The sequence below is a fragment of the Canis lupus genome, chromosome 1 (assembly GCF_011100685.1).
Source record: "Canis lupus familiaris isolate Mischka breed German Shepherd chromosome 1, alternate assembly UU_Cfam_GSD_1.0, whole genome shotgun sequence".
NCBI lineage: Eukaryota > Metazoa > Chordata > Mammalia > Carnivora > Canidae > Canis > Canis lupus.
Window position 1 is genome coordinate 113,838,864 of NC_049222.1, and position 22,152 is coordinate 113,861,015.

Below are 22,152 nucleotides of genomic sequence, written 5' to 3' on the forward strand. Positions count from 1 at the left end.
GGGGAGGGGAGAGGATACTATCATCAGCAGGGAGCCTGCTTCTCCCTCTCCATCTGCTGCTTCCCTGCTTGTTCTCTCTCTCTCTCAAATAAATAAATAGAATCTTAAAAAAAATAGAGACAAAGTGAGGTTAGATGAGGGGCAAGCCAGAACCTTAACCCTGAAGTGAGGATGCCTAGCTTTAAATCTTGACTCCAGCACTCGCTTCTTCTCTGAGCCTGTTTTCTCATCTGTAAAAAGGGGATAGCAGGGATAATTTCCTCACAGGACCACTATGGGAGTTTTTATTTATTTATAACAGCATTTACATTTGTGTTAGAGAAAGAGTCAGAGGTTAAAAGAGTATTTTCTCTAAATCAGATCATATCCTCTGCTCAGAACCGTCCATGGTCCCCATCCCACAGGGTAAAAACGATAGTCTTCACTGTGCCTCACTATCCCCTAAGTGATCTGCCCCTAGTTACATCCCAGACCTCCTGTCTTTCCCCCTCACTAAGTATGTCCATCAGTCTCTTTGCTATTTCTCTGACATATTTTCCACCACAGGGCCTTTGCACTGGTTGTTCTTTCTGCCTGGAATATTTTTCCCTCAGATATTCCAATAGCTCCTCCCCTTGCCTCTTTTAGATCTTTGTTCAAATGTTACCCTCTCAAATACCTCTTCAGTGAGGTCTTCCCTGACCACTCAAAATCTGTTTAAACGCAAGATCTCTACTCCTTGCCCCCCTTCCCTGGTTTATTTTTCTCTTTAACACATGTCATTGTTTTAAATATACTTACTTATCCCCCCCCCCCCCCATTGGAAGCCAGCACATTTGCCAAAAGAGCAAATATTTTTGGCTGAATTACTCCTTGTTGTGTCCCCTAGAAAAGCCTAGAGGGATGCCTGGGTGGCTCAGTGGTTGAGTGTCTGCTTTCGGCTCAGGACATGATCCCAGAGTCCCGGGATCAAGTCCCACATGGGGATCCCTGCATGGAGCCTGCTTCTCCTCCCTCTGCCTATGTCTCTGCCTCTCTCTCTCTCTCTCATGAATAAATAAATAAAATATATTTTTAAAAATGCTTAGAAATAAGTGCTTAACAGGAAATTTGGAAAGTGTGACTTTTCCATAAGAAATTTCTCTCATGAGAAAAAAAAAATTCTCTCATGTATAGAGCTCTTGTCCTGTACCAGGTCCTGTGCTGAGCTCATTACAGACACTGTTTCACTACATCTCTTTCTTTCATTAGCACTGAGCAAGATAGGATGCCACAGCTCCATTTTACAGATAGTACACTGAGGCTCAGAAATCTTCCAGTCTCTAGCCTTGCTTGTAGCCTTTGGTATGACCTCAGAAAGGTGCAGCATGTGGCATTGGGCTTGGCACTATCAGCCACAGTCCTGTAGGGTTAATTATCGTCATAGGTGTTTTTTATATATTTTTGCCCCCAAGGGTGAGCTGTCACCCAGCTCCTGAGTCACACCTTTACTCTGGAGGGTGACAGGGGGTGTTTTGTCTTGAAATTGAGTCATCTGGGGGTAGGGCATTGCGCACAGGCCCAGGGCTCTAAAATGAGTCATCTCTTCACAGACCAGTAAGAAATCATAGCGAGAGCCCCCTAATAAATCACACAGGCTGGGAAGATAAAGTACAGAAAGAGTTGGGGCTCTTCTGAGGTCATAGCACGGGGACGGAGACGGGGAGGTCTGATTTCCAACAAAAGGAGTTAGACAGTGGGCGGGGGGATTTCTGCGACGAAAGCGTCACATCCCTCCTTCTCCCAGCGGTGGGAGAGATGCCCCAGCCAGCTGCTTCTATTCCAGACTGTGAGGAGGGGTGAGTCAGCCTGTTGTGGGGGGAGCGGGCTATAAGCCGGCCTGCCTCCCCCCCCCCCCCCCGCCCCCCAAACACACACCCAGATGGACTGGGAGCTGGTTTTCTGGGATGCCAGGGCTCCTGACTCAGCACTGGGAATCTTGGCTGAGCGTGTTCTGGGAAATGTCAGGCCTACAGGAAACAGAGGGCTCCCACTCACACTATCCCGCAGGTGGGCGGGGAGTGGAGAAAGAGCAGGGTGTATGAGAGAACAGGAGGCCAGTGTGCAAGGGGCTGAGCAAGAGGGAGTTTATATGGGGGGGGGGGGGGGTTGAGAGTATGAGAGGGAGACAGTTGGCAAGCAAAGCAAAGGGTTTATATGTGCAAGAGAAGAAGCTGGGTGCCAGGGTGTGGGTGCCTGAAACAGCGGGTGGATGTGCAAAGTGGAGGGGCTCCCAGTGCAAGGGAAGCGTTTGCTGGGGAGATGTGGGTTCAAAGGAGAGGCGTCCAGTCCGCTGAGGGGGTCAAAATAAGAAAGCAGGCCGGCAAGATGTTCGTGCAGGGAAGAGATGCGGAGGTTGTATGGGGCGTTTGCAAAAAAGCGTGGGGGAAAGAAAGGTCTGCCACGCACGCGGCACTCAAGTGCGCGGAGGGGCATAAAAGGGCACGTGTGCGCCCCAACAATCCCAGCAGGCCCCAACGCCCCCGTAGGCCCCGCCCCCAGCCCCGCCCCCGACGCACAGCGGAGCGTGCTACGCGCCCGGGAGTGAGCTGCTGCTCCGCCATTGGCTAGCTGACCGGAGGGGGCGGGCGTGCAGACACTCCCGGAAGCGCTGGAGGCTCCCGCTAGTAGCGGACCCGGATCCCGGGAACAGTGGGTGCTTAGCAACGGGGGGAGGTGCCCAGTAACGGGCGAGGTGGGGGGGAGGAATTGTGGGTGCCTAGCAACAGAGAGGAAGGCGGTGCCTAGCAACGAGGGGGGCCCCGAGGAGTGGAGAGGTAGCCCCGGAGAATCTGTGGGTGTCTAGCAACGGGGGAGGACCCTAGCAACGGCGGGGAGTGGGACAAGGGGAAAGTGGGTTTTGGGAGGTGCGCAGGAAGAGCTATGGGTTCCTAGCAACCGGAGAGGAAACCAGGAGAAACTGGGGGAACTAGTAGCAGGAAAGGAAGTCTTTGGTGGGTGGGAATCTTAGAGTGGACGCGGAGGAATGTGAGGGCTTAGCGGAGACAAGGGCAAAGCAGGGAGGTCAGTGCCAACTCCTACTCGAGTAATCCCTCCCGTTCTCCCACAGGCGATGTGGCTGGAGGTGGGGGGCTTACTGCGGGGGACCTGTGGACAGCTGGGCCGGACTGTTGGTCTGCCTTGTGGGGCCCTGGGGCCTGGGCCCCACTGGTGGGTAAGAGGGGGAGCGGTCTCCTAGGGGAGGAGGCTGAGGGAGGTGTTAGGCCTTAAAGTGACGGGGAGGGGCCCCAAAGGGCCAGGGATCCTATGTCCTCCACTCCTTACCGATATCCACTTTTCTTGCAGGGGCCATATGGGGGTTCGCGGGCCCAAATGCTTCATAAGGATGGGCCTGGTAGAGGCCTGGGTGAGGAGGACATTCGCAGGATACGGGAGGCCCGGGTCAGGAAGACATCCCGGCCCCAGGTATCATTGGCTCCCACCCACCCCGCAGCACCCCGTCAAGGCAGCTGATCTCCCAAGCTTGGGGAAGGGTATCGGGGCAGGTTGCTCGGACTCCCTGGGCACTATGCTCACCTTTCCAGCCTCAGACCTTCTCCCCATTTCCCAGCTGAGCGACCGTTCTCGAGAACGCAAGGTGCCCGCTTCCCGCATCAGCCGCTTGGCCAACTTTGGGGGTAGGTGTGACTGGGAAAATTGTGACCTAGATCAGAGGAGGCCACATTTACAGAATAAAGCAAGGGGGGAGAGGGTGAATCAGAGACAGGGGGAGTAGTGAGAGATGGAAAGAGAAGGAAAGCAGAGGCCTACAAAGCGAAGAGAAAGAGAGGAAGGAAACATTTACTGAGTGTTTGGCATGTACAAGGCCCCATGTATACTTGATATCTCTGCACTGAATTAATGAGTGTTAATTTCCACTCTATATATGAGGAAATGGAGGTGAAGGGAACCAAAGTTACTTGACCTTAAATTATGCAGCAGGATTATTCAAACTTCAGGTCACAGTCTGCATGAAATAGTTTAGTGGGTTGGAACCAGCATTAAAAAGAATAGAATGGTGGATGCCTGGGTGGCTGTTGGTTAAGCGACTTCGGCTCAGGTCATGATCTGAGGGAATCTGGGATTTTTTTTTTAATTTTTTTTTTTTGTTAAGATTTTATTTATTTGACAGAGAAAGAGTATGCACAAGCAGGAGGGCAGCAGGCAGAGGGAGAGGGAGAAGCAGGCTCCCCACTGAGCATGGGGCCCAATGGATGCAGGGCTCCATCCTAGGACCCTGGGATCATGACCTGAGCTGAAGGCAAACGCTTAACCAACTGAGCCACCCAGGCGCCCCTCAAATTAAAAAACTCTTAAAAAAAAAAAGAAGAAGAAGAAGAAGAAGAAGAGGAAGAATGGAAAATATAGGTGCACATGTAAAGGAAATTCTTTTTTTTTTTTTTTTTAAGATTTCATTCATTTATTCATGAGAGACACAGAGACAGGGGCAGAGACATAGGCAGAGGGAGAAGGAGTCTCCTCACAGGGAGCCCGATTCGAGGCTCGATCCCTGGCCCTGGATCACTCGCTGAGCTGAAGGCAGAGACTCAAGCATCGAGCCACCCAGGTGTCCCAAGTAAAGGACATTCTTATTTAATGGCATATGTCTTTAGTATGGATCATGGTTCAAATTTTAAATGTACTGGTTGACAGTATAAAGAGGGAGTTAAATGCACTGGTTAGAGTTTTGATACCAGTCTGCTCAGGGTTCAAGGGATGATTCTGCGGCATTCTCACTTCGTGACTCTGGACACGTTACCTAACTTTTCTGAGCCTTAAGATTTCCTTTTCTGTGAGGATAAAATGAGTTAATGCATATAAGACCCCAGGAATGGATCCAAGCAATAGCAAGCGCTCAGAAAAGGCCAGCTACAATGATTTACAGAGATGGTGATGGTGAAAGAGGCAGAGAGGGGACCCCTGGGTGGCTCGGTTGTTGAACATCTGCCTTCAACTTAGGGCATGATCCCTGAGTCCTGGGATTGAGTCCTGCATCAGGCTCCCTAGCAGGGAACCTGCTTCTCCCTCTGCCTATGTCTCTGCCTTTCTCTTTGTGTCTCTCATGAATAAATAAAATCTTAAAAAAAAAAGGCAGAGAAACTCAAGGTGTCTTTAGGGACAAGGAGAGAGAGGAGGCAGAGGAAAGCAAAGCCAGAGAGATAACATCAAAAGGAGGGACACAGAGAAGCCTGAACAGCTGTGCCAGGTGGAGGGAGGGGGAGGGGGAGAGACAGAAAAACCAACTTATATGAGGAGAGGTGGGCCTGAAGAAGATGAACTGTAGACAGAGAAATGGAAGTAATAGGAACACAGAGAGACCCAGGAGGGTCATTTCAGGGCCTACTTACCCTTGGCTGCATGCTAAAATCATCTGGGATGCTTAAAATACATACATGAATTCCAAGGCTCATCTCAGGTCACATTTAGGGAGAACTTCAGTGGAGGGGCCTGGGCCTCATATTGACCAAAGTCCCCCAGAGGACTCAGATGTGCAGCCAGGGGTGAGATCCGTCAGCCCGGGAGACAGACGTGGACAGAATGATGGAGAAAGAGGTAGCTGTACCTCCAAGGGAGCCCCAAGCAGAGAGAGAGTAAGAGACTGATAAGAGATAAGCAGAGAGTTGCCGACAGAGAGCTGGTGGTCAGGTTGCTTAGGGAGAAACTGAGAGCACACGGGGTCGGGGGACAAGGCCCAGGGGTGGGCAGGCAGGCACCCAGGCTCTTTCTTGTCTTACTCTGCAGGACTGGCTGTGGGCTTGGGGCTGGGAGTGCTGACTGAGGTGGCCAAGAAGTCCCTGCCAGGAGGACGTCTACCAGCAGGTGAGTGATCCACACTGCCTGGGTTCAGATCCTGGCCTTGCTGTGTGACCTGAGGCAAGTGACTTCATCTCTCCGAGCCCAGTTTTCTCCTGAAGAAAATGGCTGATAATGTACCCACCTCTCTGGGTGCCTGGGTGGCACAGTAGTTGAGCGTCTGCCTTTGGCTGAGGGCGTGATCCTGGGGTCCTGGGATTGAGTTCTGCATCGAGGTCCCCACGGGAGCTTGCTTCTCCCTCTGCCTGTCTCTGTCTCTGTCTCTCTCTCTCTTTATTTCTCATGAATAAATAAAATCTTAAAAAAAAAAAAGTACCCACTTCTCAGGGTCTTCATGAAGCTGCCAGCAGGGTCATGATGGGCAGAAGCCTATAGTGTGAGAAAAACAATTAGAGTTTGAGTTCCTACAAGTTTTTACAAAAGAAAAAATTAAATTAAAAGGTGGGTTTAAGTGGAGGATTAGGCTTTAGGTAAAGCCAAACTGGGTCTATACCCAGCTCCAGCTCTGCCACTTCTGTGCTGTGTGACTCAGGGCCAGGTACTGGACCTCTCTGAATGTCTTTCTTCCTCACCTTGAAAATTGAGGCACTGGTAGTTCTTCCTTCTGGGCTAATTGTGGGGATTCAGCCAGAGAATCCACAGAGACACTTGGAACTCTGCCTGGCATAGAGTGAGCCCTAGCTAGATAAAGAGCTAATAAAAAATTTTTTTAAAGATTTTATTTATTTATTTGAGAGAGAGTGCAAGTAAGAGAGAGCACAAACAGGGGGGAGGGGCAAAGGGAGAAGCAGGCAGGGAGCAGGGATGAGCAGGGAGCCTGATGCAGGACTCAATCCCAAACCCCAGGATCATGAGCTGAGCAGAGGCTTAACCAACTGAACGACCCAGGCACCCCAAAGAGCTCAATAAATATTTTATCAAATAAATAAAAGCTTAATAAATGCTGTATTGAATAAGCATATAATTTGTATACGGAGCTATACACATATCCTAAACGTATAGCTTGGTCCATTTTCACAAAGTAGATACATCTGTGTACCCCGATCAAGAAACCCTAAGACAGGGACGCCTGGGTGGCTTAGCAGTTGAGCATCTGCCTTTGGCTCAGGGCGTGATCCCAGGATCCGGGATCGAGTCCTGCATCAGGCTCCCTGTGAGGAGCCTGCTTCTCCTTCTATCTATATCTCTGCTTCTCTCTGTGTGTCTCTCAGGAATAAATAAATAAAATCTTGGGACTCCTGGGTGGCTCAGTGGTTGAGCGTCTGCCTTTGGCTCAGGGCATGATCCCGGAGTCCTGGGATCGAGTCCCGCATCCGGCTCTTTGCATGGAGCCTGCTTCTCTTCCCTCTTCCTATGTCTCTGCCTCTCTCTCTGTCTCTCATGAATAAATAAATTAAATCTTAAAAAAAAAATCTTAAAAAAAAAAAAAAAGAAACCTTAAGACAGCAGTTCTCAAACTTTTCAGTCTCCGGATCCCTGCACACCCTTACAACTTAGGAATGGATAAACAAAATATGTTATATTCACCTGATGGGATATTATCCAGCTATAAAAGGGAATGAAGTACTGATCCATGCTACAGTGTGGATGAATCTTGAAAACTATCCTAAGTGAAAGAAGCCATACGCAGCAAGTCACATATTGTATGATTCCATTCATATGAATGTCCAGAATAAGTAAATGCATAGATACCACAGATCAGTAATTTCTGGGGCCTCGGGTTGAGGTGGTTGGGAGAAATGGGGGATGACTGCTAATAGGTATGGGGTTTCTTTTTGGGCTGTGAAAATGTTCCAAAATTGCTTGTGGTGATAGTTGTACAACTTGAATTATTTACCTTAAATGGGTGAGTTACACGATTTGTGAATTCTATCTCAATAAAAAATAGAATAAGGACCCCAAAGAACCTGTTTATGGACTATATTTTGTGGTTATATTTATGGATATTTACTGCATTAGAGATTAAAATAGAATATTTTTATTTTATTTTTATTTTATTTTTATTTTTATTTTATTATTTTTTTAAATTAATTTATTTATTTATGATAGTCACACACAGAGAGAGAGAGAGAGAGGCATAGACACAGGCAGAGGGAGAAGCAGGCTCCATGCACCGGGAGCCCGACGTGGGATTCGATCCCGGGTCTCCAGGATCGTGCTCTGGGCCAAAGGCAGGCGCCAAACCGCTGCGCCACCCAGGGATCCCTTATTTTTATTTTTTAAAGATTTTATTTATTTATTCATGATAGACATATATAGAGAGAGAGGTAGAGACACAGGCAGAGGGAGAAGCAGGCTCCATGCAGGGAACCCGACGTGGAACTTGATCCCAGGTCTCTAGGATTGGGCCCTGGGCCAAAGGCAGGCGCTAAACCGCTGAGCCACCAGGGATCCCAAATAGAATATTTTTAATGTTTCAAGATGTTATTTAAATTCAGTTAGTTAACATATACTGTAATGTATTAATTTCAGTAGAAACAAATTTCTATTTTTTATTTTTTTAAAGATTTTATTTATCTTATTTATTTTACTTTTTAATTTATTTATTCATGAGAGACACAGAATGAGAGAAGCAGAGACACAGGCAGAGGGAGAAGAAGCAGGCTCCATACAGGGAGCCTGATGCAGGACTCGATTCTGGGACTCCAGGATCAAGCCCTGGTCCAAAGGCAGGTGCTAAACTGCTGAGCCACCCAGGGATCCCTATTTATTTATTTATTCATGAGACACACAGAGAGAGGCAGGCTCCCTGCAGGGAACTGGACTAGACCAGAATCACCCTGAGCCAAAGGCAGACGCTCAATGGCTGAGCCACCCAGGCATCCCGAAAACAAATTTTTAAAACACAAGGATATACACACAGGTGATTCCATCAGCCATCAAAGCAATGGCATCATCAGAGGTCATGGAGTTTCTGGAAAACTCCACTAGACATTTATGGGAGAATGAGAGTAAAAAGGGGGCAAATAACATTAATATTATCATGAAAATAATTTTGATCTCACAGAGCCTCCTGAAGGGTCTCAAGGGACCCTCAGTGTTCCCAGAACCACAGTTTGAGAATGACTGGCCTCATTCTCCAGAAGCTCCTGATCTGCCCTGTTTTGGCTACTCATCCCACCAAGGGAAACCATTATCTTGGCTTCAGACCCCCAAGATCAGTTTTGACTGTTTTTCCCCCTTACACCAATGTAACCAGACAGCATAGTCTCATGCATGTCTGGCTGCTTTTGCTCAACATTCTGTTTGAGGGATGCCTCCATGTTGCTGTGCATGGATGTAGGTTGTTCAGTCAATGCTGTAGGAGTCACTGTCTATCATCCCTTTGTTCATTCTCTTGACAGTCATTTGGGTTATTTCCATTTGGGGATAGTTATGAATAGTGCTGCTGTGAACCGTCTTGGAATAACTGTCAGTGGACACCCATATGCCATATATACCTAGGAGAGAAATTACATTGGCTGTAGGTGTGTGCCTTCTGGAAGCTTCCCAAAGGGCTTGTGCCATGACTCTCATCGGCAATATGGGTATTAGGCTGCTCTACATCCTTGTCAACACTTAGTATTGTCTGTTTCATCTTAGCCATTATGCAGTGGTGCTATCATGATTTTTTGTGTGATCATAATACTTATGATTATTCTCTCCACCCCAGAGAGCAGCTCCCGGCCAGGCTCCAGCCCTTTCCTGTCAGAGGCCAATGCCGAGCGGATTGTGCAGACCTTGTGTACAGTTCGGGGGGCCGCCCTCAAAGTTGGCCAAATGCTCAGCATCCAGGGTACAGCATGACCCTCAACTCCTGACCCTCGACCTTACTTCTTCCCCACCCCACCCACCCACCCACAGATACTCCCACAGGGACCCCACCTCACCTCCTCCCTCACTACTTCCCTTGTCCCCCTGTCTCCCAAGACAACAGCTTCATCAGCCCTCAGCTACAACGCATCTTTGAGCGGGTCCGCCAGAGCGCCGACTTCATGCCCCGCTGGCAGATGCTGGTGAGTGCCTGGCCAAGGAAGACTGGTGAGGGAGGCGTGCTCCACCTGCCTGATCCCCCTGTCTGACTCTGAGCCTCAGTTTTCCCATCTGTAAAATGGGGATCACTAAGGCACATATTTCAGAGGATTGTTGAGAGGATTACATGAGAGAATGGTGCACAGTGCTAAGTCCAGCTCCTGGCAGGCTCTGGGCCCTGTCATGGCTACTAAAGAGGCAGGGAAGTACAATGGATAGGGGCCAGACTTTATCAGTTCAAATCCTAGCTCTGCCAGGTACTGCCTGTGTGATCTCAGACCTCTCTGTGCCTCAGTTACCTCACCTGTGAAATGGCCATGGTGATAGTAACACCCACATCATAGGATTGCATAAATTAGTGTATGTAAAGCACTTAGAAAGGGCCCCTGACACACCATGAGTGACATGCAAGTTCTTGATATTATTAGTACTAGTTGGGTTTTTTTTTGTTTTTGTTTTTTAAGATTTATTTACTTGAGAAAGAGAGCGTGCATGTGAGCGTGGGGAGTGGGGCAGGACCAGAGGAGAGAAAATCTCAAGCATACTCCATGCTAAGCATGGAGCCTGATAAGGGGCTCCATCTTAGGACCCCGAGATCATGACCTGAGCTGAAATCAAGAGTCAGACACCCAACTGACTGAGCCACCCTGGCACCTCAGTACTAGTTTTTTAATTAAAGGAGACTGTATATGGAAATAGGTTGGCACAGCACCTGGCAATTAGTAACTTCTAATTACTAGGTAAGGGTGTGGAATCCGGATCCAGCTGCCTGCCTGCCTACCTTCCTTCTGATCTCTGCTCTGCTCACTTGCCATGTGTCCCTGGGTCATTAGTGCCTCTCTCCAAGCCACTCTGGACAGGTCCCGGCCCACAGGAAGCCCTCTGTACATTTTAGTTCTTCTTTATCACATTCACTTCGAGTTGATAATATAATCTAGGAGTATAACAAAGGATTATATCAGTCTCAAATATACATAATAGCAATCCCCACAATAGCCCACATCGCCTTGGGAGTACAGGCTTAGGCCAGGCCTCCCAATCCACTGGCGCCTGGCTTGTCGCCTTGGCCAAGAAACTTCTGGCAGAGCCTCAGTCTCCTCATCTGTAAAGTTGAATAGTAGCCAGGAGCTTAGCCCAGAGCTCAGCATGTGATGAAGCACTCAGCACAGGTAGTGAACTCAGCTGCCCGTAATTCCAGTAATGATCATTTCAACCACTGTCCCCAGAAAGTTCTCGAAGAGGAGCTCGGCAGGGACTGGCGGGCCAAGGTGGCCTCTTTGGAGGAGGTGCCCTTTGCTGCTGCCTCGATCGGGCAGGTGCACCAGGGCACGCTGAGGGATGGGACGGAGGTGGCCGTGAAGATCCAGGTGAGCGGGGAGGCAGGGCAGGGGTAGGAGTGGGCACCCTGCTATCCCAGCCAAGTGACTTGTACCCCCTGTCCCTTCCTGCTCGTAGTACCCAGGTGTGGCCCAGAGCATCCAGAGTGATATCCAGAACCTGCTGGCAGTGCTCAGGATGAGCGTGGCCCTGCCAGAGGGTGAGGTGCCGGTCTACCCTTGGCTGTGGGAGGGATGCCCCAAAAGGAGAAAGTGGGGCTGGATGGAGGGAGAGAGGCCAGCTCGGGGTGGGGAATGCCCATATGTATGAGTGTGGGCGAGTGTGTAAGTCCATGAGTCTGAGACAGAAAGCAGGGGTGCTATGGCAGGGAGAGCCCAGAGTTTGAATGGGTCAGAAAAAGACAAACTTAGAGATCTAACAGTCCCAGGGACAGAAGCCCACCCTGAAGTTCAGAAACAGACACACAGGGTGCTCAGAGAGGGATTGGAGGTCTGGAAAAGAGCCACAGAAGCAGGAGGTGGGGGTAAGCGGGACCCCGTGTGTGTGTGTGTGTGTGTGTGTGTGTGTGTGTGCACGTGTGTGTGCATGTGTTAGGTCTGGAAGTAAGATTTTGAGGCCGTGAGAACAGTGTGAGAGATGGTGTGTGTGACCATGAATGAGATGCCTGGGGACTGGCATGTGTGCCTGAGAAGGAGACCCCCGGAGAGAGACTTCCGGAGAGGCTGTAGCTATATGAAGGACAGAGGGGAGGTGCGTTTGGATGGACAATGTAGTAAAAGACCTACAAAAGAGCAGAGGTGTGAGGACCTGTGACAGACAGACAGGGAGAGACCTGATTAGCAAGAGAAGACATCGCTGAGTGGAAGCCTGGGGGGTGGCTGTCCTATGGGGACAGGCTTGGCCTCCCCTGGCTGATGCAGCTGCCCCCTCAGGCCTGTTTGCTGAGCAGAGCCTGCAGGCCTTACAGCAGGAGCTGGCTTGGGAGTGTGACTACCGTCGTGAGGCAGCTTGTGCCCAGAACTTCAGGTGAGCTGAGCCCTCTGCAGGCTCCCCCAGGATCCCTTGCGTCGCTCCCAGGAGGAAGGGGAAGTTGAAGGCCTGGCAGCTGAAGGCCTGGGCTGGGGCTGGCAAACTCTTTTTCTCTTCATTTGCTCATCCATCCCTCTGTTTACTCCTGACGTGAGTTATCTTCCGTGTCCTCCGTGAGCTTGGGCCCATCACTTCCTCTCTGTCAGTTTTCTCATATGTTAAATGGGATGCACAACCACCATGGTCTGGTGGGGGAGATGGATTTGTCAGCAGGTACTTAATTATGCAGTGAGGTACCCCCACTGTTGGATGGACAAAGCATAAGCAGCGTGACAGTGTCATGAGGGGGAAAGAACGGGGCTCCAGGTCATCCCTTATACACTGGGCAGGAGGAGACATTGAGATAAGCATTTTGGAGAACAGTCTGGCCTCATCAAGGCCCAGTATTCACATAAAACCTCATAACCGCCCTCCTTGCAAACAAATGTTCTAGGGACACTTAGGCTGGTATATACATCAGCCTTTTCCAGAATGCTCGGAGCAGCAATCACCCCAAACTGGACACAACCCAAATCTATCAAATTCATCCAGCAACATAGATAAATAAATTACCGTATATTCACAGCAGACTATGATACAGCAGCGAAAATGCAGGACTCAGCTATAGAGAACAATGTGTTTGTATCTTAGAAGCATCGTGACATGCAGCAGTTAATTACACCCAGTGAGACCCTCCACGGCATGGCCCACGGGTGTACGGACCCAAGGTCTGTAGATGCAGAATGAGAGAAGGGGCAGTAGAAAGCAGTGGTTCAGGGCATGAGCCCTGGACTCAGATGTGGGATCCAGTCCCAGGTCAGCCCTCAGTTGGCTGGGTGGCCTGAATCTTCACTCGGGAGAGCATCCTTCTTATATGGGAGTGAGGGAAAAAAGGGGATTGTGTCGATTAAATGCTTGGCACAGAGCCTGGCCCAGGCGGAGCGGTTCAAATATCAGAGATTTTATAAACAAGGACAAAAATATACGCCCCCAAGTGGGACCCTGAAGGGTATGAAGTGGGCTGGGCCAGGGCACTCCTGTGTGGGGTATGGAAGCCCCTTCCAGGATTTCCCAGTGCCCTTAGAATAAAACTCCTATCGTTCCCCAGGCCCTGCACATCTCCCTGCCCCCTGGCCCCCCCAGCCATCCCACAGCTCCCAACCATGGGTCTTGCTCATATTCTTTGCCTCCCAAATCTCATATTGACACACTTCACTCAATCTATTATTGGTCCATTTGTATATTTGTTAGAATATGGTCTCTGTGTCTAGGGGATGCAGGCCCAGAGCTCATCCACTGCTCTGTCACCCAGCATCATCTAGCACAGAGATAGACACCAAGGAATCAGTATTTTTTTTAAAGATTTTATTTATTTATTAATGAGACACACACACACAGAGGCAGAGACACAGACACAGGCAGAGGGAGAAGCAGGCCCCATGCAGGGAGCCCGATGCGGGACTCGATCTCGGGTCTCCAGGATCCGGCCCTGGGTTGAAGGCGGTGCTAAACACTGAGCCACCCGGGCTGCCCCCAAGGAGTCAGTATTAACAGTGTTCAGAGTAATGACGCCAAGGAGTAGCCAAGGAGTATCACTATGGACTTGGAGATTTGTATATCGGCCACTCTTTTTTTGGATGGATTACATAATTAATTGATGAAAAAGTAATGCTCATCAGGCTTAATACATTGAGCTCTATCCTGGGGGCAACCGGAAGTCATAGAAATGTTTCCGGTAGGGAAGTGGTAACTGGGGCTCCAGTAGCACCCACCTTAGGGGTGGGCACAGAGTAGGTTCTAAGGAGATATTTGATGAATGATTGAAATGTCTGAATTAATGTCAGTCTGGCTAGATATTGACCATCGCTTGGGACAGACATGCACAAGGAGGGAAGGCAAGACCTAGACTTTTCAGAGTACTTCTCAAAGGAAGAGGAGGAGGCCTTGAGTGGGCCACTGAGGCCTGACGCATGAAGTCCCACCCCTTTTGCCCCAGGCAGTTGTTGGCAAATGACCCCTTCTTCCGGGTGCCTGCTGTGATTAAGGAGCTGTGCACAACGCGGGTGCTGGGCATGGAGCTGGCTGGAGGGGTCCCCCTGGACCAGTGCCAAGGCTTGAGCCAGGACATCCGGAACCAGGTATGGGGTCTCAGGATGGGAGGGCAGGTCTAGTAGGGTGGATAGACCCACAGTCCCTCTCCAAGCCAGAGAGAGCTCTATAGGGGCAGATGACTCTGAGATGTCTGTTACTCCTCCCCACTCCAGATCTGCTTCCAGCTCCTGAGGCTGTGTCTGCGGGAGCTGTTTGAGTTCCGATTCATGCAGACAGACCCCAACTGGGCCAACTTCCTGTATGATGCCTCCAGCCACCAGGTTGGTTCCTTGTGATGTGTATCGTGGTACATAGGATGCTTTAACAGATAAGTTCCCCATAATTCAGTAGTTCAACACAGTAGTAGTTATAACCCACATAACAGGCTAGAGTGGCTGTCCTCTACATGTGACTCAGGGACCCAGGATCCTTCCCTTCTGTGATTGCATCATCCCCTAGGTCTTGCACGGTTCTTCTTCCAGTGAAAGGGGGAAGAGAGGTCAAGAGGGTAGCACCCTGTCTAATTGCTTTGGCTAGAAGTGACACATCATTCTGTACTGTTTCATTGATAAGAACTGGTCACAAGGCCTGTCTAGATGCAAGGGATGCTGGAAAATGGAATCTGCTGGGAAATGGGTACCCTAGCGGCACAATTTTTGGAAGGCAGTTAGTCATCACTGCCGCACTCTGCATTGATTTAACACACCAAGCATCTGCTGCCCCTTAACAGTAATGCCAGGACAACCCTGATCCTCACCTTCTCAGAGTTCCCAGTCCAGGAGAGGGACCCATGACCAGATGGTGATGACCAAGTAGTTATAGTACCATGGTGGGCAAGCATAGGCCAGAGTGGGCAGTGATGGGGAGGGGGGACATAGGCAGGCTGTGGGGACCCAGGAAACATGCCTGACTCAGCACAGGATAGGTGAAGTCAAGGAAGACTTCTGGAAGAAAGTGCCATTAAAGTTGAAACCAGAAAGATGAGAAGGGGTCAGCTACCTGAAGAGCAGGGAAGAATGTCCCCGGCAGAGGGCACAGGGTGGCCAAAGGCCTGGGGTAAGAAAGACTCAGTGAGCCTGGCTGCCAGGTGGCTCTCCAAAGAGGTCTATACCCATTCCGTCCCCAGAAGAATCTTTTGAAAACACAAATCTGGCCAAGCTGTCCCTTCCACAGCTCCCCATGCACCTCAGGAGCAGGTCTGAGTCCTCTGCTGAGCGCAATGTGGTCTCACTGAGTCTCCAGCCTCAGCCTCTTGCCACCCCCTCCGTGCCAAGTACATAGATAGCCTGTGTCCCTGCTGGGCTCACATCACTAGGAAGTATTTTTCTAACTCAGGGTGAGGGGGGTGATTATAGGAGTCCTGACATCAATTTATTGGGTCTCAATGGCATTTTTTGTTTTAAAGCCATAAAATAGAAGATATCAGTGTGTCACAGATGGGAGAGATCCACATTATTTCGGGACGCTTTTGTTTGACCTTATATTTGTGTGTGGCTGGGCACTGGCACCCAGTTCAATCTGTATTTCTTACTGCGGTTTGTGATCAATAGTGTGAACTCCACTGCCCTAGAGAAACTCTTAAACACCTGCCCATTGGGTACTGTTTTAAATAGCAAACAACCAGTGTCCATCGGCCAGATAAACACACTGTGGTGTATTCACACGATGAAGTCCTTACACAGCAGTGAAAACATGAATGAGCGAGGGCTGCGCAGAGCAATGGGAATTAATTGCAAAACCATGTCAAGCACAAAAGACAAGCCATAGGATAACATAAATATCATTTATGTGAAGTTTTAAAACACACAGAGTATTACTATTTGTTGTTCCCAGGTGCACACGTATGTAGAAAATGTAGAAATGCACACATGGGAATTTCGGGAAATAATACCTGAGTATTGACAATCTCAGGAGAGTGATGACCCTGGAAGAGAGGATGGGGACATTGGGGAGGTCGGATCAGGCCGGGGTCTGCGGGAGGCTCCACTCGGATTGGTCATATTTAAAATTAAGCTGGGTGGTGGGATTTGTGAGTGTTCGTTTTACTTTTCCACATATTTTTTATTATCCTTTAGATGTTTTCTATGCCTAGAACATGCTATTATAAAAATAATTAGGGCCAAACATATAAAAGTCAGGTCCCTTTAGTTTCATGTGGGGGTGGATGGGAAGTGTGGAGACCGGAAGCCAGGAACCCAGGCAGGCAGCCAGGCAGGGACTCTGTCAAGAGGGGTAGGGTGTAGGGATGGACCGGGCATCCTCACCTCAGACAGTGGGGACTGTTGGTGGACTACCAGCATCCCTTTCACCATCCTTCGTCCCAGGTGACCCTGTTGGACTTTGGTGCAAGCCGGGAATTTGGGACCGAATTCACAGACCATTACATCGAGGTGAGTCCTTCCAACCCTGGGGTTTTTGAAGGGCCTCAACCCTGATACTGAGGTGAGGGTGAGAAGGGGAAATATAGTATCTGGAAGCAAGAGATCATAAATAATAGTAATAGTAATAGCTAATAAATGCAAAGCTCTCGGGACACCTGGGTAGCTCAGCGGTTGAGCATCTGCCTTTGGCTCAGGAGGTGATCCCGGGATTCCGGGATGGAGTCCCACATCAGGCTCCTGCATGGAGCCTGCTTCTCTTCCCTCTGCCTGTGTCTCTGCCTCTCTCTCTGTGTCTCTCATGAATAAATAAATAAAATCTTTAAAAAAAAATTAAAAAACAAAAGCTCTCAATATGATGTCAGGTACTCCTCTAGGTGCTATCCATGTGGTAACTGAGCTAAACTATAGAGCAACTCTGTGGGGCCAGGACCATTTTTAAGCATTTAAATTAATTAATTAATTTATTTATTTATTTATTTATTTATTTATTTATTTATTTAATTTATTTATTTATTTATTTATTTGAGAGAGACACGAGTGGAAGGGAAGGAGGGGCAGAGGGAGAAGCAGACTCCCCACTGAGCAGGGAGCCCGACTTGGGGCCCAATCCCAGGACCCCGAGATCATGACCTGAGCTGAAGGCAGATGCTTCACCAACTGAGCCACCCAGGTGCCCCAGGTTAGGAACATCTTTGGTGCCATTTTACAGATGAAGTTACTGGAGCTCAGATAAGTTCAGTCATTTGCCCTAGGTCACAGCAGACCTAGGATCCAGACTCAGGGAGCTTAGGTCCAGAAGCCATGCTCCCAAACTCTCACGGGGCCCTGATGGCCCAGAGTGGCCATCCTGCCACCTCCCCACACCCCAGGCTGCCCTGGGCCTTGGTGTTTGGCCTTACACTCACATACCTCCCTGGCCAACTGCTCCCTGGGGGGCAGCTCTCCCGTCAGGAACGTCTGTTACCCATCCTTCCCACCCACCTGCCTAAGGCATCGCATTAATTTATTGAGTCTGGCTATTTGACCTGGGTCTTCTACTCATTTACTCATCACTTCCAGAATTCTCTGACACCCCTCTGTGCCCAGCCCTGTTCTGGGCAGTACCAACCCAGTGAGCAACGCAACCCAGTCTCTGCCTTTACAGATCTTACAGACCAGGACGGGGATAGACTGTAAGGACCCAGAGTGGTCAGGGCTGGATCAGGGAAGCACAGCAGACTGTGGAAGCCCAGAGGTGGAGCCTGAGCCAGCCTAGGGGGTCAGGGAGAGCTTCCTAGAGGAAGAGGTATAGTTGAGACCCAAGGGATGAGGAGACCAATTAGGAAGAGGCAAGGTGGGTATTCCAGACTGATAAACATACAAAGGCCAAGAAGAGAAAAGGGATAGTCCCAGTAGGGCAGCGCTTCTCAAACTTTAGTGTCTATGAGACACCTACCACCCCCACTACCGGCATGGTCCTACTAAATGTGGTCTGGAATCCGGCATAAGATGCTGCGTTTCTAACACACTCCAAGGTGATGCCAAAGCTACTGGTACAGGGACCACACTGAGTAGTCGGTCCTAGAGGACCAAAAGGAAATTCATTTCTGACTGGGCCAGCAGGTGAGGGATGGGGCAGGACCCAGCAGCCAAATCACTCTGAGTCTGAAAAGCCATGCTTTGTGCTTTGTACTTTCTCCAGGTGCTGTGAAGACCCACGGGTGGGACAGAGAGTTAGACAACTCTCAGGATAGCAAGTAGCCTTTGAGACTGGGGGCTGGGAGCCCAGAGAAGAGAAGAGAAGACAAAGCTCAGGGCTCTGACTTGGGGACTGGGGGATGGTGGGGCCACCCCTGACATAGAGACAGGAAAGAGGAGCTGGCAGCCCCTCTACCCACACACACACATCCGCACAGGCTCCTTGGGCCCTCCCTCCAGGCCACTTGAGGCACAAAGCCAGGGCCCCAGTCTCTGGGTAGCTGGAGCATTTTGTGTGTCCCTCCCTCCCCAGGCCTATTTGGCATGGCTGTCCTCTGGGCTCCCCAGCCTTTTCCAGTTTAAAAAAGCCCCATCACACCAGTCCCTGAGGACCGCAGGCCTGACAGATGGCCAGACAGGCTCGGGCAGGGGGAGCCGAGACAGACTAGAACTGCCAGATTGAATCCCGTATTCCCCTTCCTCCGAAGAAAGTGGTTAAGGTTTTCACTTCTCGTTTGCCATTCCCCACTCACTCAGCCTTTTTACTTTCCTGTGAAGCAGGGATCTTCCCATCCATCTCCTAATAATGGTAGCTCATCATGGTTATGGCTCTCCCTACATGCAGGCAGATAGCTCCTCCTGCCTCCCTACAGCCATCCAAAAGCAAGAGACTCTCACCACCCCTGCTTCACAGATAAGCAAAGAGGCGGCCCAAGGCAAAGCACCTTACCCAGAATCTCTCAGCCCGCAAGTGGCAGAGCTGGGACAGAGCCCCAGGAGGCTGCCTCTGATTCTATCTGCCCTCAACCTGATTCCTGCTCTCACTAAATGCACCCGTGGTTGGAGAGGGGCGTCGCTCCACAGCTGATTTGCCAAACAGGTTCACCAAGGGTCTCCTGAATGCCAGACCCTGTGCCACAAGTCCAGCTGGGACTAAAGCCAGTGAGGATCCCTGCTGTCTTGGGGCTCCAAGCCCAGTGTAGGAGACAGATGTCCACCAGGCATTTACAGAGATGCACAGTGGCAACCTCAGATGCAGTTCCGGGCCAGGGTCACATCCTTGTACAGTTGAGTGTTTGGACCACCCACAAATAGCACTTGACATTTATTTTCCTCTGGCTGTTTCACTGTGCTGGTTTCTAGGCAGGCTCTACATTCTAGGCCAGGTGGGCAGAACCCCAGACCACCCTCTTACCTCCCCTCCATACCCCAGGCTCTGGAACAGTCCTGAGGGAGATATAGACAGGGGCAAGGTGGGGAGGGAGAGGCTTTTAGGGGAGAGGGCCTAAGTAGAAGAGAATGTAGCAAGGGCCAGGCCAGTTTTCAAGACCCCTCCTTGAACCCTACTCCCTTAGCCTTTGACCTCTGTCAAACACCCATTTCCCCAGGTGGTGATGGCAGCAGCCAATGGAGACAGAGACCGGGTCCTGAAGAAATCCCGAGACCTTAAATTCCTCACAGGCTTTGAAACCAAGGTTGGAAACACTGCAGGGCTTGGCGGGGCTGCTTATTTTTACTGGGGGGCTCCGAGGACTGGGGAGGAGTGGAGACTGCTTGGCTACTGAGAGACCCTGGGGAAATGGGCCCCATTTATCTACTCTAGAGGGAGGGAGTGGGGGACTCCTAGTGGGTACTGGGGGTGGGGAAGTGGAGGCTGTTAGTTCTAGAGAGAGGGTTATTTGTCCACTGGAGGCTCTGAAAGGAAATAAAGGGACATTTTGGGGAGGTCTAGCGGCTCTGAAGAAAGTGGAGGTTGCTTATTACTCCTCAGGGAGCAGGGGGCTTGTGTTTATACTTGAGAGTATGAGGGAAACGAGGGTCCCTCTGGGTTAAGTGGAGGGCTGTACCTCCATACCGCGTGCCTCTTGCTCTGTCCTGTCCATAGGCATTCTCGGATGCCCACGTGGAGGCAGTGATGATCCTGGGGGAGCCCTTTGCCACCCAGGGCCCCTATGACTTTGGGGCAGGTGACACTGCCCGCCGAGTGCAGGGCCTCATCCCCGTGCTGCTGCAGCATCGGCTGCGCCCACCACCGGAGGAGACCTATGCCCTGCACCGCAAGCTGGCAGGGGCTTTCCTGGCCTGTGCCCGCCTCCGTGCCCACATCGCCTGCCGGGACCTCTTCCAGGACACCTACCACCACTACTGGGCCAGTCGCCAGGCATAGCCACTGCCTGCAGCCTCCGGACCAAAAGAGACATCTGATCAGACCCCTTAGACCACCTCCATCCCCGGATTCCGGCCCCAAAGCCGGCCATCCCCTGCTGGGATGCCTTCTTTCCATTCTCCTGCAGGTCGGGGACCACCCACTTGGGCTTCCCAGTCTTGCCCTAGCTCCCTTCCTGGGGGCTGGGGAACCCTCAGGCTAGGGAACTCCCATATCTTGCTCTTCACACTCCAAAGTGGGCATCCAGGAACTCTGCGCCAGGGATTAACTTATTTTTGCCAACATGAAGAGCCTTAGGTCCCCTGCCCGCTGATGTGCAGATCCAGACTCATCTAGATGTAGGCCCCTCACCTCTGCCTCAGGTCTCCCAGGGATCTGGCCAATGAAAGGGGAGGGACGGTGGTTGGTGGAGGCAGCCCTCACCTTTGCTGCCCTCAGCCCTCCGCCAGCTGCGTTCTCGCAGTTCTCCGTGGCTCCATCCCTTCTGTGTGTCGGGGAGGGGGTAGGGAGGGTGCTTGAAACTTCAGACGGAATAAAAGCGGCCCTCCCCTTCCCGGCTCTTTTCTCTGCGCTGGTGGGGGTGGGGGGTGGGGGGAGGAGCTCTCAGCCTGCCTCCAGGTGCAGATGGCCAGCCCCCTCCCATCCTCTGGTCTGAAAGCCCCAGCCCAGCCTGGGCCATCTGTTGCCGGGAACCTCCTTCTACCCTTTCCCTCCCACCCTCCCGCCCCTCCCGCACGTGCTGACCACCTGCTCGGAGGGCCGTGGCTGTGGCAGCTGAGAAGGCCTGCCCACCCCCCCCCCCCCAGGCTCCGCGCTCCCTCCCCTCGGCTCCCAGCAACCTCGCCTTTGCTAATGGGCCGTAATGCCCCTGCCAGCTGCTTTGCCAAACCCACAGGACTGAGTGGGAGCGGGGGTGCGGTGGCGGCCAGAACCGCGCCCCGGTCCCAGCCTGGTGCTCCCGCCCCCAAAGCCGAAACGCTCGCGCGCTAGGACGCCGGGGTCTCCTCGTTCCCCCTCCCCTTCCTTGCAAAAAGTGCCTCGTCACCGCTTCTGCCCGCCCCCGCTGGGCTGGGAGAAATCGTGGGGTTAGCTGGAAGATTTGGGTATGTGGGGCGGCAAAGAGCTTCCCGAAGCAACTCTTTCACGGACGTGGAACAGAAGGGGACCTGGGGTCAAGGGTCACCGAGGGGAAGAGAGCCCACGCCTGGATGGGCCTGGGGGAAGGTCTCGGCGAGGCTCACATGCTGGCTCAGCCCGGGACTGGCCAATGGGCGTGGCGGGGCGGTGGCCGCACCAGGGAGGGCGGGGCCGAATCTGCGTGTGGGCGGGGCCTGCGGCCCAGGGGGTGGGGCCTGGGCCGGCCGGGCGCCGGGCCGGGGCGGGGCCTTCTTGCAGATCCCGCAGGCGGCGGGCCAATGGGCGGGGCTGGGGCGGGGAGCCGAGGCGGGAGGGGCGCTCCCCCGCCCCCGGAACGGAATCCTCCGGGGAGCGGAGCAGGCTCGCGCGCGTGCATCCCGCACCATCCCCCGGCCCCCGGCCCGGCCCGCGTCAGATCGAGCTGCCGCCGCCGCCGCCGCCGCCGCAGCA

General features: G+C 51.6%; 1 protein-coding gene across 6 annotated transcripts; it reads left to right on the forward strand.

The window, feature by feature from the left end:
* Nucleotides 1–2,539: 2,539 nt before the first annotated feature.
* Nucleotides 2,540–21,118, forward strand: COQ8B (coenzyme Q8B). 6 transcript variants are annotated; one of them, XM_038528838.1, is made up of 15 exons: nt 2,540–2,670; nt 3,089–3,193; nt 3,325–3,444; nt 3,590–3,656; nt 5,761–5,838; nt 9,485–9,607; nt 9,742–9,827; nt 11,070–11,210; nt 11,299–11,380; nt 12,114–12,207; nt 14,246–14,387; nt 14,514–14,621; nt 16,665–16,730; nt 19,787–19,873; nt 20,284–21,118. In XM_038528838.1, exons 2-15 carry the CDS (start codon nt 3,092–3,094, stop codon nt 20,563–20,565), a joined length of 1,578 nt encoding a protein of 525 aa, XP_038384766.1. In that variant the 5' UTR covers nt 2,540–2,670; nt 3,089–3,091; the 3' UTR covers nt 20,566–21,118. The 6 variants fall into 6 exon arrangements, with proteins under 6 accessions (XP_038384766.1, XP_038384772.1, XP_038384767.1 ...); XM_038528839.1 differs by having other exon boundaries at nt 2,622–2,674; XM_038528840.1 differs by lacking the exon at nt 2,540–2,670 and adding an exon at nt 2,768–2,795.
* The last annotated feature ends 1,034 nt before the right edge of the window (nt 21,119–22,152 follow it).

Excerpts from the sequence above, each read along its gene's own strand:
- COQ8B (XM_038528838.1), top strand. The coding sequence starts at position 3,092 with ATGTGGCTGGAGGTGGGGGGCTTACTGCGGGGGACCTGTGGACAGCTG. Across the intron at positions 3,657-5,760 it reads CCGCTTGGCCAACTTTGGGG|GACTGGCTGTGGGCTTGGGG; the intron begins GTAGGTGTGACT and ends CTTACTCTGCAG. Across the intron at positions 11,211-11,298 it reads AGGTGGCCGTGAAGATCCAG|TACCCAGGTGTGGCCCAGAG; the intron begins GTGAGCGGGGAG and ends TCCTGCTCGTAG.